The 16906-nt window shown below is 40.8% G+C and overlaps 1 protein-coding gene across 2 annotated transcripts in view; it reads left to right on the top strand.

The window, feature by feature from the left end:
- Nucleotides 1-16906, top strand: part of tafa4b (TAFA chemokine like family member 4b) — a 43038-nt gene that overhangs the window by 8806 nt on the left and 17326 nt on the right. For both annotated transcript variants that reach the window (XM_083939758.1, XM_083939759.1), the window contains exons 2-3: nucleotides 8708-8858; nucleotides 10245-10360. In XM_083939758.1, coding sequence (XP_083795884.1) covers nucleotides 10246-10360 — 115 coding nt within the window. In that variant the 5' untranslated portion in view covers nucleotides 8708-8858; nucleotide 10245. The remainder of the gene's footprint in view (nucleotides 1-8707; nucleotides 8859-10244; nucleotides 10361-16906) is intronic.

Raw genomic sequence — 16906 nt, 5'->3', positions numbered from 1 at the left:
GTGTCAGCTGTCCCTGATATTCGTGTATGATCCTCGCATGGAATTGCTTTGTAAGAGTGTGCGACTGTGTGTGCCTGTTTGTGAGTGTGTGAGAGGGTTAGAGGCCCTGCCTGTCTAAGGGGAGCAGAATACGGTGTCATGCTCCGGAGACCCACAGACAAATTAATTCACTTATTGACACTGCTGACACGTCTCAGTGACTTTGTAAAATGAACAATTGATCAGGCTTCCACTCTCTCACCCCGCTCTCTGTCTTTGTCTCTCTCTCACTCTCTCTACACTCTATTTTTCTGACAACCCTCTCTCTCTCTCCTTTCCTCCCTCCTCTGCCATTTCCCCACTCTGACCACTCGCCAACTCTTTCATCTGTGGCTTTCTTCCTTTTCTTTCTTTACGCTCCTTTTCTCCTTTCTACTTGTATCAAGTTCTCCCTTTTCCTTTGGCTGGTCAATTGACAGGCGTGGCACGTATGGTAATTAATATAATTACGTGCAAGCTGGTCATCTGCAGCAGAGGGGACTGATGTAATCAAGATGTCGGTTTGTTCGCTTATTTGAGTTACTGTGCATATACGGATGTGAGATAGCAAGAGAGAGAGGGAGAGAGAGACACAGTGAGAGAGAGACTGAGAGGTTGTGAAAGTAACTTCTTTATCTATGTGTCTATTGATTTATAGCTGTTGTGAAAGCGGCGTGAGGCCGAGAGTTGAGTGTTTGTCTAGAGCTTTTCTCTTGGCCAGCGGAGTATCTACAAAGTGAGGCTGGAGCTCATAGAAAATCAAAGCAGGCTTCACATCAAGGTTGTTTATTTTCCATTAATCATAATTTGGGCACAAAGCACAGTGAATGGTTGCTGCTCTCGGGAGATTCACTGTCAGGACCTCGGCCGGCTTTTGTTTGGCTCTGGGCCGCCACTCGATACCAGGAGCTGCAGAGGAAGGGTCCAGTCTGGGTTGACAATTCACTGCCACACACACACACACACACACACACACACACACACACACACACACACACACACACACACACACACACACACACACACACACACACACACACACACACACACACACACACACTTTTCTGTTTCTTATCTGTTTCGTTTTCTTATTCTTTGTACAGATAGGAGCAAGGAGCAATGACTGGCTGTGTAGAAACATGTTTTATCACTGGGCTAAGTTGTGCTGTCTCCCTCCTGCACTTCTCTCCTCTCCTCCTTTTGATCCCCTTACAGGTTGGGTAAGAGAAAGAAAACTTGGACAGTATGAGAACTGGTGTAAAGAACATGTTCACAGTGAAAGAATGAAGAGAGAGAGAGAAATTATAAAAAAAAAAGTAAGGAAAGACACACACTGTAGACAACACTGTTGGTTTCCCATTACTGGAAAATTGGCCTTCCTGTTACACACATTTAGATAATGAAAATGTTATTAATTTCCCCATGTATTCTTATAAATAATTTAAATTCCTGTCCTACTACGGAAGTCTGGTATCGCAATTTGGGGACAGGCAACAAATAGTTAAACTAAGATATGAGAGGCAACTTTACATTTGCATTTATGCATGATAGCGTGAATAAAATGTGGGCTGGAATGAAATCATTGTAGCAGGGAACTTGCTGTAGCCCTCACAGGCAGGAGACAGGGAGCTTACTGAGTGTGCAGAACAGTACATAAAGATTGTGCTTTACCATTCTAAATCACAGTATTTACTTTTTCTTCTTTAATCACAAAAGCGAGCTGTAGTCAGCAAGGATAAAAGAGGAGCAAGTATGGGAGAAAGGCATCAATAGTGCAGATACCTAGTTTGTCTTGAGTGCAAAAGAGGAAGAAAAGCTGCCAAAATGTGTATGTGTGTGGGTGTGTACAGCCATCTAATAGTGTCTCCTTTACTTTCCACCTTTCCATCCATCTTCCAGTGCTGAGGGACACTGACTTTTAATGGCCCTTTATTGCTTTATTAGAGTGTGCTGGATTTACAGCCAGGGCCCTGCCTCTGTCTGTCAGCGGCTCTGTGGAGGGTTGCTCTGATCTATGCTGGCCCAATGCTGGCTGTCTGGGTTTTAAACGGCTTACTTGTAAAGAGGAAAGCAGGGACTTGGTCGTGGTCGCAGACTTGTTGTGTTAGTAAACTAGTGTTTATTAGCCTGTTAGTGTCTGTGCTTACCAGCAGATAACAGCCTACATCTGCCTCTCCTCCTCTGAGGTTATTAAAATACTTTAATGAGACTTGCTAGCAATGTGTGAATGTGACAGATACATTCAGCAAAACCTGTGACTGTGAAACAAATGCTGTTCATATTGTGCAAAATGTCTAAGGGGATTTGTTTGAATGGGTGTAAATTTATGTGGGAATAGTGTGTTTGTCAGTTCACAATAGATAAGAAGTGTCAGTGTGAAGGTAGATATATGTGTAGGTTTGTAAATTAGTTTTCTGTTGTGTTTGTATGTGTACACCAGCTGGAGAGGTGGGTCCAGACTCCCTGAAGTGACTTTGACACCTGAAAAACACACCGGGACTCTGATCATGTCTGACTTTTATCCACAAAAGAGAGAGTGACTGAAAAAAAATGAGAGAGAGAGAGAGAGAGAGAGAGAGAGAGAGGAAGTAAAAGACATGAAACGAGTTGATAGAGAGAATGAGAAGTGAGTGAAGAGTAGCCTTGGAAAACATCAACATCTTCTGAGCACTTTGACAAACACACATATATTTCATGGTCACTGGATCCTGACATGATGGCTTGGGCAACAAGGTGGGATTTGGACTAAAGTACAGGCCGATCAATTGAGCTGTAATGGTACCTTAGTGCCAAGGCCATTCTCTGAACTCTGCAGTCAATACCAGAGTCAGGTAATGGTCCTGAATTCAGACTTTCACTCGCAACATTCCCTCCTCTCTTTCTCCCCATCTGGCCATTTCACCAAACAGAGGATCCTCCACTTGATTGCATGTTGGTTTATTGGGGGAAACAATACAGTTGGGGAGGTGTGGTGGTACAGATGGATGGCAGTAAACAGTTGCAATGTTATTATGTTTCCCTCAGATGATTTCTGACCTTTCCCTATATATAAAAAAAACTCTTGTTAAACCATATATAATACAATATATAAAGGAACACAATGTAGTTCTTATCACTAAATCATGGCCACTTTCATACCGATTTCATACCTGCTGGTACATTTCTATGACATGTGTGTCAAAAACAAAACTGATAATAAAAAAGTAATGCAACCTTGTATTATAAGCACATTCACAAGACATTATAATGCTTTTATTAGGTTTTTATAAATGTGTATAATCATGCATGACACATTATAACAAGGTTTATAAAGTGTTATAAGTGGTGGACATAATGTCTTATTGGCTCAGCATTCATAAAGCCTAATGAGGTATACTGAGAATCTGAGTCCTGAGACTTTAGCTGGTTATAAAAACACAGGAAACTGCTCTGACGTATCAAAACAGATTATATATTCTTTCTGAAATTTAATAAGCATCAATAATACGCTATAGCATGACTTTGTGAGCTTTAAGTGAAATGACAGCACTATACAGATTCTTTCAAACTCGCTTTGGCATGAAGGGGATCAAACTGCCTTCTGATGAGTTTATTAATCTATTATATATATATAATCTATTAGAGACGTGACCTTCATAGTTTGTCGTACGTGAGTGGTAAGAAGTATTAGTATAATTTTATCAGCATCATAAGTTGTGAAATGCTGATATACAATGTATGTTTAAAATGTAAACAAGTTACACTTGGAGTAATCGTTTGCACATATATATACAGTATGTATCAAACTACCAATTTTACATTTCACAGCTTAAAAAATGTATCATTAGCAGAATAGTCTAACTCCACGTTGATGTAGAACTGTGGTTAGTTGGGTTTGTGTGTGTCTGCCATGTGTCGACTTCCCTGCTACTGCGTATGCTAATATGCACTAATGCATGTTCTATTACACACACGCACAGCCACACACAAAGGGAGAAATAAATAAGAATTAGGAAAAATAGATGGTGATGGCCGAACATAAAAGTTCAGAAAAAATGGGGCTCTGGCTTCTGATTACACAATGGTGTGTTAATTTAACTTTATGTGTGTCTGTGTGTGTGTGTGTGAGAGTGCTACTGCATTTGTGGGCACACACCTGCTCTATCTGCTCGACGACCCAGAGGAGATGGCGAGGAGCAGCATGCTGTAATGGGTTAGAGTCGGGGGCGGACAAATATATAGAAGCAGAAAATTACACACCCTAACTGAATGTTAATACTGTGCATATCGGCAGAAATCTGAAACGCTTCACATTAGATTCCACTGAGCTTTGTGCTTTCGCCCGTTTCATTTTCAATATCTTTCCGCCTTAGAGAGATGCACTTTGTTTTACACTGATATGCTTTTTGTCTGCTCGGTGTGTGACTGGGCACATAAAATCAGCATGCTGAGATACAAGGGTGATACTTGTGTGTGGTCTCCAATCTCTTTCTAGCTTTCACACACACCAAAACCCATGTCACAAAAACTAATACTGAAATCTATGATACATAAATTTATTCATCTTTATTCCACTTTGTATTAATGCAAATGGTTTTAAATTCCAAATAAACCCTTGTCAGTGTAGAAATAATTGTACAGCGTTACTGAACTGTATTGTTAAACTTTGTAACTTGTCAGGTAAGCCTCATCCTCAGAACATGACACAGCTGGCAGTGACTGCTTTATATCTCAGATATTGCATTGAAGGTTGATTAAGCAAATAACTTTTGTTATGATTTGGCACTATAAATAAAATTGAATTGAACAATTCAAATAGCCAGCCAATATATCATTAAAACTTTAAAGCTAATTTAGAAAAAGACAGAGACAAAATAAATAAACAATAAAGTCTAGAAGTGTTGGACACAAACAGTATGAGATGGTTTTCTCAGAGTTGTCGCATTAATGGAACTAGAAATGCTTTAAACAAAGCATAAGAGGAAAGAGTCATTCAAGTGTCATCAAAGAGTCATTAAAGGTCCCATATTAATGTCATTTTCTAGTTTATTTTGGGTTTCTATTAGAATGTTTACAAGATTAAATGTAAACAAAAACTTTATTCTTCTCATACCTGTAATCACGTCTGTCTGAAATGCTACATTTAGCACTTGTCTCTTTAAAACCCCCTCCAGTAAAACCCCAGTCTGCTCTGATTGGTCAACATTTCCAGGTCTTCCACACTGCATCTTTACACCATCATTGCATAACAACTGACGTCCTAACAGCTTTTTCTTCAACCTCCACAATGCCCAAAACCTTAAACTCCTTTTTTAGACAAACATCACAGGTCACCAAATTCATCATCCTAAAGATCATCACTGACCTTAAGAAACTTCTGAATCAGGCTTGTAGTAAGGGCAAAAGTGTGATAGTATATGTATAGGGGATGGACCGGAAGTAGAGAGGTGAATGTGTGTCAATTAAGTTTACAAAAGAGCAAAAAAAAGTCGTAGTGACCATGGACGTGACGAGATGTAGGGCTCTGAAAGAACAGGCTCGCCTACAATTACATCTTACTGCCGAAGAGGTAGTAAGCTATAATTAAGTACAACTTCAAGTAAGATAACCCATAGATAATAAACAGGTAACATTACCAAGTAATGGTGCAATTTCTATTCTTCGCAGGAGCTCAGTTTTATTGAAAAAGAACTTAATGTACTCTCCTGACAAATGATATAAGCCCTGTGACTGACAAACAGAGTGTCGGTAACATGCCCATCATGCAGAAAGTGTTTCACAGTTTAATTTTTGATGCATAGCACACATGTTCCCTGATGTGACAGGTGAGATCACCAAGATTTGTATGTATAGTTTTGTAGATTCATGTGTTTGTGATTGTGCATGTGTGCTTTCGAAAGAGCTGGTAGATGATGCTGTTTGGATGCAGGGCACACAGATATATTTGTGGCCAAGGTGGGATTGTGTCATTGCATGTCAATGAGCCTCTGTGTCACTCCTTTTTGATTACTGCAAGAAATGACACAAATCAGCTCCTCAGCCTACAGAGACACAGAGAGACAGATGAGGTGAGGAGGGTGATATAGGAGGAGGGATCATTTTAGAGAGAGCAAGACTTGATGTTCTCAGAGAATCTTGAGCATGTCTGTGCTCTGTTTGTTAATGTTTGTGCGTGTGTCCTTACTGCTGCCAACGACTCCTTACAGCTGTGATGACCAGCTGAGCCCCACACACACCTCTGTTTCCTTCACTGGAGACTTTATGGTAACAGGAAGGTTTTGTATGAAAATGTGTGAGATTGTGTCTTCATGCACATAGCACAGATTGTTCTGTTGTTTTATTAAACCTTTTCATCACAATGCTTTATGGCCACAATACGAGTTTGTGTGTGTGTGTTTGTGTGTGTGTGTGTTTGTGTGTGTGTGTGTGTGTGTGTGTGTGTGTGTGTGTGTGTGTGTTTGTATGTGTGTGTGTTTGTGAGACCCAGTAGAGGTGACTGATGGGACGTTTTGTCCCTGAAGTCCTGAGGAGACTGAGCAGCATCTGGAGACCTGACGCACACACGCACACATGCGCGCACACACACGCACGCACACACACACACACACACACACACACACACACACACACACACACACACACACACACACACACACACACACACACACACACACACACACACACACACGCACACACGCACACACACACACACACACGCACACACGCACACACACACACGCACACACGCACGCGCACATATGCACATGCACACTCTTTTAATGAGTGTCAGAGAACAAAGCTGATAAAAATGCGTGCCATGGTCCAGCCTTTAAAAAGAGAATGAGAAATGGGCTACAGTGCAGCCATGCAGCATGCCTAATCACACACTGCATGCACATTGCATACTTTCAGATACTGTACTGGCATAAAACACACACACACACACACACACACACACACACACACACACACACACACACACACACACACACACACACACACACACACACACACATGCACGCACACATGTGAATACATAGAGACAGTTATACATGCTAAACACAAACAAATAAGCACAAAATTTTAAATGCACAAATATACAAATATGGGTACGGAAGTTCATGTTTGGTATGGAAGTACAACACTTCACTATATACAAAATAGCATTTATTTTCTGCTCCCTCTATCAAGAGGCACTACACAATCAAACACATCCCCTACTTTTTGCAGTGCGTGTGTGTGTGTGTGCGTGTGTGCAGTGTAACATAACATCACATATTATTATAAATTACAGATAAATAGTTAATTTTACTTTTTATTTCTCATTGTCTTTCCTTTCATCCACTCTCTATTTTCTTCCCTCTCATTATTCACCTTCTCTTTTCTCTTCCTTATGATCATATCTCGTTCTCTCTGACCTGTATCACCTTGTTGTTATTTTGAGAAGCTATTATTCTTTGTCATTAGACACAAAGAGTACACATTAACTTTATGTTACTTTCATTGCCCTGCTCGTTTCTCACTTCTGTAGAAATGTTCCTGGTTTATCTCTTTTCGATCTCTGATGTGATCGTGGCAGTTGCTGTTGGTTTGTCCCCCACCAGGGGGCAGTGGCACCACACCTAGGGTTTAGCATCGCAGTGGACTGAGCTGCATATCAATGAGTCATGATGAATAATGAAGGTTCCAAGAGAACAGCATTTTGTTATTAATGTGAATCTGTTGTCTTTCATTTAGATTGTGGAGGTAGTCCCTTTGTAAAGAGAGGTGTGTTGACACACTCTTACATGATGGTAATTTACTCTTTCTCTGTGTGTGTAAAAGCGCACATGCATCAGAAGCTATCACTCAGCTATAATTAGGGAGAGTCTCTCCTGCTGTCCTCTGTTTAAATTTACCTGGCAAACACTCTGCAAATGTACTGGATGAGTGTGTGAGTGTATGTGTGTGTAGAACGTCAACTTGTGTTTATGGCCTGTTTGATCATCTGATTTGCTTCCGGTGAATGTTTTAGCTATTCTGTAGATTTTTTTTTGTAAACCCATTTTGGAACCAAATTAAATTCCATTGCAGTAGAATGTCCATCTGCATGTGTATGCTTATGACTGAGTATGAGGGATAGTGTGTGGGTACCAGTTTGTGTGTGTGTGTGTGTGTGTGTGTGTGTGTGTGTGTGTGTGTGTGTGTGTGTGTGTGTGTATGAGTGAAAAAGGGAGAGCTGTGTGATCTAGAGTGGAGATCACATTTAGCCTTGGGGTAGGTGAACCTATTGTAAACAATGGATCTAACAGAATCTAGTCCTTCACATCTCTACCCCTGTGTGTGTGTGTGTGTGTGTGTGTGTGTGTGTGTGTGTGTGTGTGTGTGTGTGTGTGTGTGTGTGTGTGTGTGTGTGTGTGTGTGTGTGTGTGTGTGTGTGTGAGGTGTTAGTCTGTGTGTGTGTGTGTGTGTGTGTGTGTGTGTGTGTGTGTGTGTGTGTGTGTGTGTGTGTGTGTGTGTGTGTGTGTGCGTGTGAGGTGTTAGTCTGTGTGTGTGTGTGTGTGTGTGTGTGTGTGTGTGTGTGTGTGTGTGTGTGTGTGTGTGTGTGTGTGTGTGTGTGTGTGTGTGTGTGTGCGTGGATAGTCCTTCATACAAGACCATTGGAGACCATTGAGGAACCCCAGGGCAGGCTGGCACACTGACCAAGTGTCTTTGTACCTCATCTCTCCAGGAGCTTCTTCTGTTTGAGGGGAAGAAGAGGAAGAGGAAGAAGAGGAGGAGGGCTGTGCGGTGTGAGTGAATGCAGCCATGGCCTGTGCACCCAGTCCATAAAGGAGCTACTGAGCGGAAGACAGATCAAAGAAGACAGAGACGACCAACAGGTAAGAAAACACCCTGCATGGATACACATAAAGACAAGGAAAAAATTTGCAACTAATTATTAAGAAAGACTATAACACATGTTGAGCCCATGAAATGTCAGTTCCAGAGTTAAGAATTTCAAATTACTTCTTTTTGACCAGCCAAAAGTAAAAAAAAAAGAAAAGATAATGGATCTGTATGGATATAAAACAGAGGAAAGCAATAAATAATCACGTTAGGATCTTGAGCCAGCAATTATCACAGCTGTTGTCGATTCATTTTCTGGTCAGTCGACTAAATCTATTTATGAACCAGTTGCTTCAGTAATGACATCAAAAACGCATGAGAGCTAAAAGGGTTAGTTGATCACCTGAACATCATTCCAGGACGGAGGAGCAGTGTATATAAAAGTGTTTTTGTCTACTTTTGTTCTAACTTTGGGGACCACCGTCTGGAGATTGGTCAGGCTGTACTGATTTTGTTTTTTTCACATTCAGGGACTCAGATAAGAAGGAGAGATTTGTATATATAAATCAACCAATGTGAAGATTGACAGACATACAGAGAAGGTTATTTAGCAGAAGCATACAGAGTATAGTGGTGTACAAGATATTCACAGCCAGTAATATAACGTATAACCACAATGGTATACAGTATCCAACTTCTTTCATGAAAAGCAGATCACCATAATCCAATAAAGGTAAAAAGATTGCAGAAATCAAATGTCTCCTTGCCTAGAAGGACTTATTCCTGAAAAAGAAACGTAATTTAAGTTTCAGTTTTGACACAAAGTGAGAATCTGCTGCTCTTCTTTTTCGTATATACAAGTTAACAGAATATGTCACCTTGGGCTCAAGGAAAGTGATGGGATGGGTGATTTTCACTATTTTTGACATTTTCTATATAAACAATGAATGAAGGAAATAACTTACAGAATGATCAACAGTAAAATTAAAGATTAGCCATAAGCCACATATTATTGTTTTTGTTGTGTTTCTTTGTAAATTGTTTTTTTGTAATTATAATGCTGCCAGAAGATAATTGGAAGAGGTAATCCTAATGTGATACTAGTCAGACAAAGGCATAAAATGATGCTGGTAGCACACTGAAATGGTATCTTTATACCTACATTATGTGTGTCTTTGCTGGAAAAAATATTTATTATGTTCTTGGGGATGTCAATTTTTCCTTTGACCTTTGCCAGCTCGCCTCTTACATCTTTTCTGCTTGTTTGAAAAGCAATATTTTTTGTTTGCTGTTTTTTCCCCTTCTGCCTCCTCCTTCTGCCTTTTTTGGTGGTGGTGGTGTGTGTATGGTAGGGTCTAACCTTATCTTATACCCTCTTCCTCCTTTTCTCCCTCCTTTTCTCCCTCTTTACTCATTTCTTTCCTCTCTCCCTCTCTCAGGATGAAACTGTCGTGGAGGTCAGCTTGGCCTGTGCAGGTGGCCTTCCTCGTTGCCTTGGTGATGCTCTGCGTTGACCCGGTGTGTGCCGGCAGCCGTAACCATCGGGGACCAACAGGTACACCAGGTCTTGCTCTAACCCCCCCTTACAACACCACAATAGGTTAATTACACTGTCACTGCAGAAGTACAACACATGTTTCCTGTGGCCGTAGCTGACTCATCCTGGGACACCCTGATCCTGGAGGAGGGGGGCTGAACGGGGACAATCTGCTCTATCCCTCAGTATGACATAATGTAATCCAGACGAGACCTCGTTTTTGGCTTGGATGCAAACACACCCCGGTTTGAATGATAGAGCCCATTTAGATACAAATGGCACTTAAGCTGTCAGGAGCTGTCAACACAAATAGATCAGTATGGGTGTGATCTGATCTCTTCTGAGTGGTTGCAGACATCCAGCAGTTCAGGGCTGGTGCTGTTGTTCTCAAGCGGCCTGATTCTTTGCTATAAAATAGTGTGTATGTCTCGTGAAGAAGAGGCCATGTAAGCTCATGACTTCTAATCCTCAGGCTCCTAATTGCCAGTGCCTACATTAATATGCATAGCTCTGCAGGGCCCCTTTTAACCAAAGCACCACTTCACTTATGCCCAAAGAAATCCATGAAAAAAGATAGAAACTATAGCCGGCACTGACTTAATTTAGGCCCACCAGCCAAAACTCCTTCTCTGTCCTTAATTTACATAAGTCATGGAGACAGGCCTTAACCCAACCAAAAAATGACCAACACAGTCTTATTAATATTTCATTTGGGCTGGCTGCAGGGACACTGGTGCTGAGTCAAAGTATCTTACGCCTCAGCTTGTTGGCAAAAATCTCGAAGTCACCTCCTCCTCACACTTAATTATGACAATTTCTTTAATTACCTGTTATTCTCTATACGCTTTCACTGCTTGTGTTTTGCAAGGTGACCTTTATGTGCCACAGAAATGCTACAAGCATCCAGTCTATGCGATGACTGATGGTATTAGTTTCCTTTTGACGGAAAGGAGGCAGCCTGCTTACGGCAGGGACACTACTAATTGCAGGCCCTGCGCATTGTGAAGGTCAGCATGGGTGCCCACTTCCTTCTTATTTCACTCTCTGTGAAACAGGATGACTCGCTCGCAAATCGAGTGGTGCTTTTTATCAGACGGTGTAGTCTAATTGGTGGAAGTTTAGGACTTGTGAATACCAACATGACAGACACAGCGGTTTGAGGCTGAGAAATAATTGGCTGTACGTTGTGACTGCTAGATACTTTTTCTGTGTTTTCTACTTAAGTCTTTTTATTGCTGTTTTGTTGGCAGATCAGTGAAGTTTCTGTTGATGTGCCATTTGCTGCCACATGGTGGCTCTAGAGGTCAAAAAATGCTCACCTAGAAATATGTATTTTAGTCTCATTTACCCAATGCCATTCTCACCGGCAATCTGTCATTTTACAGAAACTCTCTTCAATAACAAATCTATAATAAGGATGGAGGGAATAAATGTCAACTTAGCATAAGTGACAGCTGTCATTTTATATACATGTGGGGAAAAAATAACATCTGCTTTCCTTTTATTTTCTGGCAGCATTATCATGGGAATATATACAGTATATATATATATATATATATATATATATATATATATATAGAATGAGCCACTGATTGTCTTTCTGCTCACACTTTTGCATTTCTATATGTTCAGCCCATGACCACCTGGCAGGTGTCCCATAAAGTGTTGCAAAACCAGTTTATGACACTTTTTGTTGTGTTGCATCTGACCTGCAGTTGGTAAGTACCAGATACATCTTAAAGATATAACATAAATAAATAAAAAAGCAAACGCAATTCTGAGAAATCTCACAGTTAACATCGCTCCCCTCTAAAGCAGGGGTGCCAAAATCCTTTAGTTCAGGGGCCAAACACAGCCCAATTTGATCTCAAGTGGGCCAGACCAGTAAAGTCATGGCATATTAATACCCACAAATAACGAAAACCCCTGATTTTTCTTTTTGCACAATTGACACAATTAGTGAATTATCATCTTTTTACAAAACATTATGAACCTGACATACAATCTCATTTTAATACGGCATTTACAGTTAAAATGTAGGTATAGGTATAATTCGGGAAGTAAAACAAGGCCAGAAACTCTCAGTTTGAATAAACAATTGATGGTCTCAATTCATGAAATATATAGTATATATAACAGTATTTGTGTTTTGACTGTGAAAAACACTGCAACTGTAGCTCTCAAGAAAACCTATGAACGTTTTCTGTTTCTATGCACAGAAATTCGTCAAGCGTTGAGCGAAAGTTGGACGAAAGACGGTAACAGACCCGAATTTGACAGCAACACTGCATCAAAAACATAGTTACGTGACTGATTTAAGTCAACATAAGGTGACTGTTAGGGTTAAGTAAAAGGCCATGGTTTGGTTTAGTAAGTCGATCGTCATAAGTAAGAGTCGACAGCAAAAGAACACTGGTTGCTCCAGCATGATTAGTTTGCTTGCTTGACAGTGTTTTGTGCGACCCCCATTGCACAAATATGAAATTAGCAATTACTTTTATTGAAAATAGCAGTTCATATCTTTGCTAATTTTTATACTTTGCAAAGTCATCCTGTGGGCCAGATTGGAGCCTTTGGCGGGCCGGTTTTGGCCCACTGGCCGTACGTTTGACACACCTAAACTAAAGTAATCATTATTCATCCTGCCATTTTCACTGTTTTCCCTCTCAAGTAGGAAAAGACTGTGTAGAAAAAAACAAAAGCTGTTACCAATGTAGCAAACAAATACTTTAGCACACCATATCCACACACCACCTTTACTGCTATTCATTTAATATTTTATTGTATTTCATAACAATTACACGGAGCGATTCATAAGCATGTCACACCACATTGCATTCCAGGTTTCTGCTGTATTCTGACAATGAAATCTTCAAATCTAGCCCTTTTCTTTACTTGTTTGAATGCTTGAAATTTAATAATCTGAGACCAACAGTTCAGTCACGAGCTTGCAGAATTTTGTTACTGCAACTTTCCACAGCTTGTTATATCAAACCAAACTACTTTTATTTTGGCTTCCAGAACCAATCCCTGGTTCAATATACTGCTAATCAAAAATACTATCTTAAATTCACAGAAAGATATATTTCTTCATGCATTCACAAAGTGTAACTGCAGCCTTCTGTGCGCTCCTTGGCTCGTGTGAGGAACAACATACCTGTCTGTTTCTGCATGAAGATGAAGTTTATTCTCATGTGCAGTTTAAATATAAGCAAACGTGTTATAGACACAACTGCATACATGCACATTTAGATTTTGGCATTCTGTCCTGAGGCTGCTTATAAGGCCCAGTGATCAGGTTTTATCGGGCATAGATTTGTTGGCCAGGGGTAGTCGTACAAGCGACCCGTTAAAATAATTAACATAAAGCCTGTGGGCCTGTTAAACACTGATAATGTCAGGAGGATTGATGGGATGCGTAGGACCAGGGTAAGGAGGAGATTGAGAAAGTGGAGGAGAGGAAGGAAGGGCATTGCATGATCTAAAAGGGCAGAAAGAAGGCAAGGTATGAAATAAAAAGGTGTTTCAGCACCTATAGGTGAAATGTGCAAATATGTTGATTTGTAGTAGAAAGGATATAGGAAGATATTTGACCCCCATATTCTTTCGCTATAACCTTTCTCTCTTGAGACTTACTGTGCCTGTGTGTTCCTACAGAGATGTACAGTATGTCCCGTCTACATTGACTTTGTCGCCTTAGATTTTCTAGATATCTGGGCTTTCATAGCCGCCGACATGCCTGTCAGATATTGATGGGTCAAAGACACAGCTTTTTGATAAATTGCACAATGCTCCTGCTTGCCTGTGTCTGTCAGAATACATCAATCGCCTGGCTAACCCATCAGTTCAAGGTAGCTTGGTTTGTTGGCTGCCCAGCTACTGTTGCCTGTCACCCCCACCACCACCTTACCTCCCAACCCACCTCCCTTTGCCGGCTGCAGGAATAAAAGCATTTAGCCATGCTTGAGAAGACTTTTCATCTCAGCGTGTGCTGGGCCCTATTACATTGAGATGGCCATAACAGAATGGTTTAAAGGCAACATTGAGACATTAGTTACACTGTTATTATGTGTATATAGCTGGAGGGTGACTGCTCAACACATGAATCTTAAGCAGATGAGGGGTGAGAGGCAGCAGGGACTGGTGGATGGAAGAAAAAATACAGAGAGGGCTCTCTCAGTGAAGCTGCAGCACTTCAGTTGGCACTCTGGGCCACTTTTCTGATGTTGGGATTTCGTACTCTTTCGATTCAGACTACTTGGTTTTGGCCACACAGCGAGATATTGACCCAACTGTATGCTGTTCACTCCTGGAACTCTAATCTCCTGAAAAATGTTCTCAATGAAGGATACATTTCTAATTTGTAAAGCAATCTAAACAAATTCTATTTTGAGCCACTCAATTTATTGACTCTATAGGAAAGTCTGTCTGTCTGTCGACCTGCTACTTTGGTCCAGCTACACATCAACATGTTAGCATTTTTGTTTGTTTTGTTTCCTCCTTTGTGTGTGTCGGTGTGTGCACACACACAGACACAGTAAAGCACTTTGGATCAACTGTGTTGTGTGTAAATTGCAGTATAAATAAAGCTCATTTGATTTGATTTAATTTGATTTGATTTGATTGACTTATCAGGCTGATATAAATCTTACTAAATGTGTAAAGTGATGGGATGACATTTCAGAAACATTTTGTCAACTGCAAAAAGAGCTGCGCTGTTGTCATGATTTTATTCCAGTTAATGATAGTTACATTAACTCAGTTACAAAGCAACAAATTATCATCAATGCAGAAAATGTGTTTCTGCTGCATGCAGCTTGTTGTGCTCCTCCCTGGTGAAGGAGAGACAGGCAACATCTGAAGCACACTGACGTTGTGTTGAGTGTCCTTTTGAACTGGCCGTGACATAGAGACTGATAGTTATATTTGCTTGAAAAGCAGCTTGGCTTCTCTTTTTTCTCTTTAAGATGTAAATCAAAAGAAAACCCAACAGTGGCCCTCCAATCTTCTGATCTTACATACATTTTACCAGCCCGAATTTACCCCATACCTATTAATACTTCATTAAGATTTATTAAAGCATACAAATATGGAAAATGCAATTCAGGTGGGTTTATCTTCCACTGCTTCACACACATACTCAAATAATTTCAGTTTTAAAATACAGACATCCCCAGCCAGGTCTGATGTAGGCAATAAAGAGAGAAGACCTGTGAACTTTCTGACCTCATTATGCCAACAGGAGGTGAGCTGCTCTTTGTTCTCTCCGCTGCCTGTGACACCACTTCTCCTCCTCTTGTATGACTACCCCCTCACTCTCTTTCTTTTTCACTAACAAGCTGCCTTTCTCTGGGATGGGGGGAGCCGATTGACCAGTCTCACCCACTGCTGCGCAGTAGCAGAATTTATTTTCAGAACAGGTTAATAATAATGAGAGCCTGCCTCTGATTAAAGCAAAGGCAATTTGATTGTATTTTGCTTTTCACATTCTTGCTCTGTTCTTGTTTCACTGAATTGAGTTCAATGTATTATATTCCAGATTTTTATCAGTAGATAAATGCTATATGTGTTTGTGCATGTGTGTGTGCGGGAGTAATCTGGGAGCTGCTCCAGCCTCAAGGGAGCCAGAGACAGAGGAGTGAGGGAAATGAAAGTGGAGGGATGATAGCGGAGGGGCGCCCTCAGAGAGCCTAGAATCATTGATGGGTCTCTCTGGAGAAGAGAACAAACAAACTTTAAATCAGAAAGGATGAGAGGGGCCATGGCCTGCAGAAATGGAACCCTGTACAAAGTGTGTGTGTGTGCGTGCGCTTTGCGTGCACTGTGTTTGTGTGTGTGTGCACTTTTGTGTCTGCCCGCAAAGCTCATTCAGCTGAGCATGAAAAGTTTTGGAGTCTGGGTAAAGTCACGTACATAAATGAAATCTGGGCTTATGTTACAGTGTAACCAAGGTTTTTCCAAGGGCTGTAAAGAGGCTTATAGGTAGTTATGTCGCCAGCAGGGTTTGCTGGGCTTGGGAAACAGTGCCAGAGACTCTCAGGAGTGCACAACAAGCTTTGAGAGGGAAGATAAGGCAGCTGGAATATATTCAGAAGCCATAAGCAAAGATTAGATTTACTAAACATTTTCCCTGACATTTGTGGTTTGCGTGTTTTCCTTCACTTGGCCACAAAAGCCTTCTGAAGAGATTCATAGGTTTAATGTGCTGTGTGAGTGAAATGTAACAGAAGGATAGACATTCTACAGTACACACTTCTACACTGACGTACAACATAAGCCTATTCACACATTATCCGTGCAACATCCTTATGCTGTTGTTTGTGAACATAAACACACGAACAAAGACCCATAAAGACAGCTTTGGGTTAAAATGACTCTAAGTTAAGTGAGCCCCTATGTCCCACTACTGTCAAGAGAACGATATAATTAACCAGACTAAGGTCCCAAAGGAAGTGCGAAGATAATCAAGCAAGATTAGACACTAGTTGTGTGTTGGAGGTTAAAGGTTAAAGCAATTAACCTCATATAAATTATAACTTTCATGATCACTCACACAGACACACA

The sequence above is a fragment of the Echiichthys vipera genome (genome assembly GCF_963691815.1).
Source record: "Echiichthys vipera genome assembly, chromosome: X".
In the NCBI taxonomy this organism is placed as follows: Eukaryota; Metazoa; Chordata; class Actinopteri; order Perciformes; family Trachinidae; genus Echiichthys; species Echiichthys vipera.
This window is presented reverse-complemented; position numbering and strand designations above follow the sequence as displayed.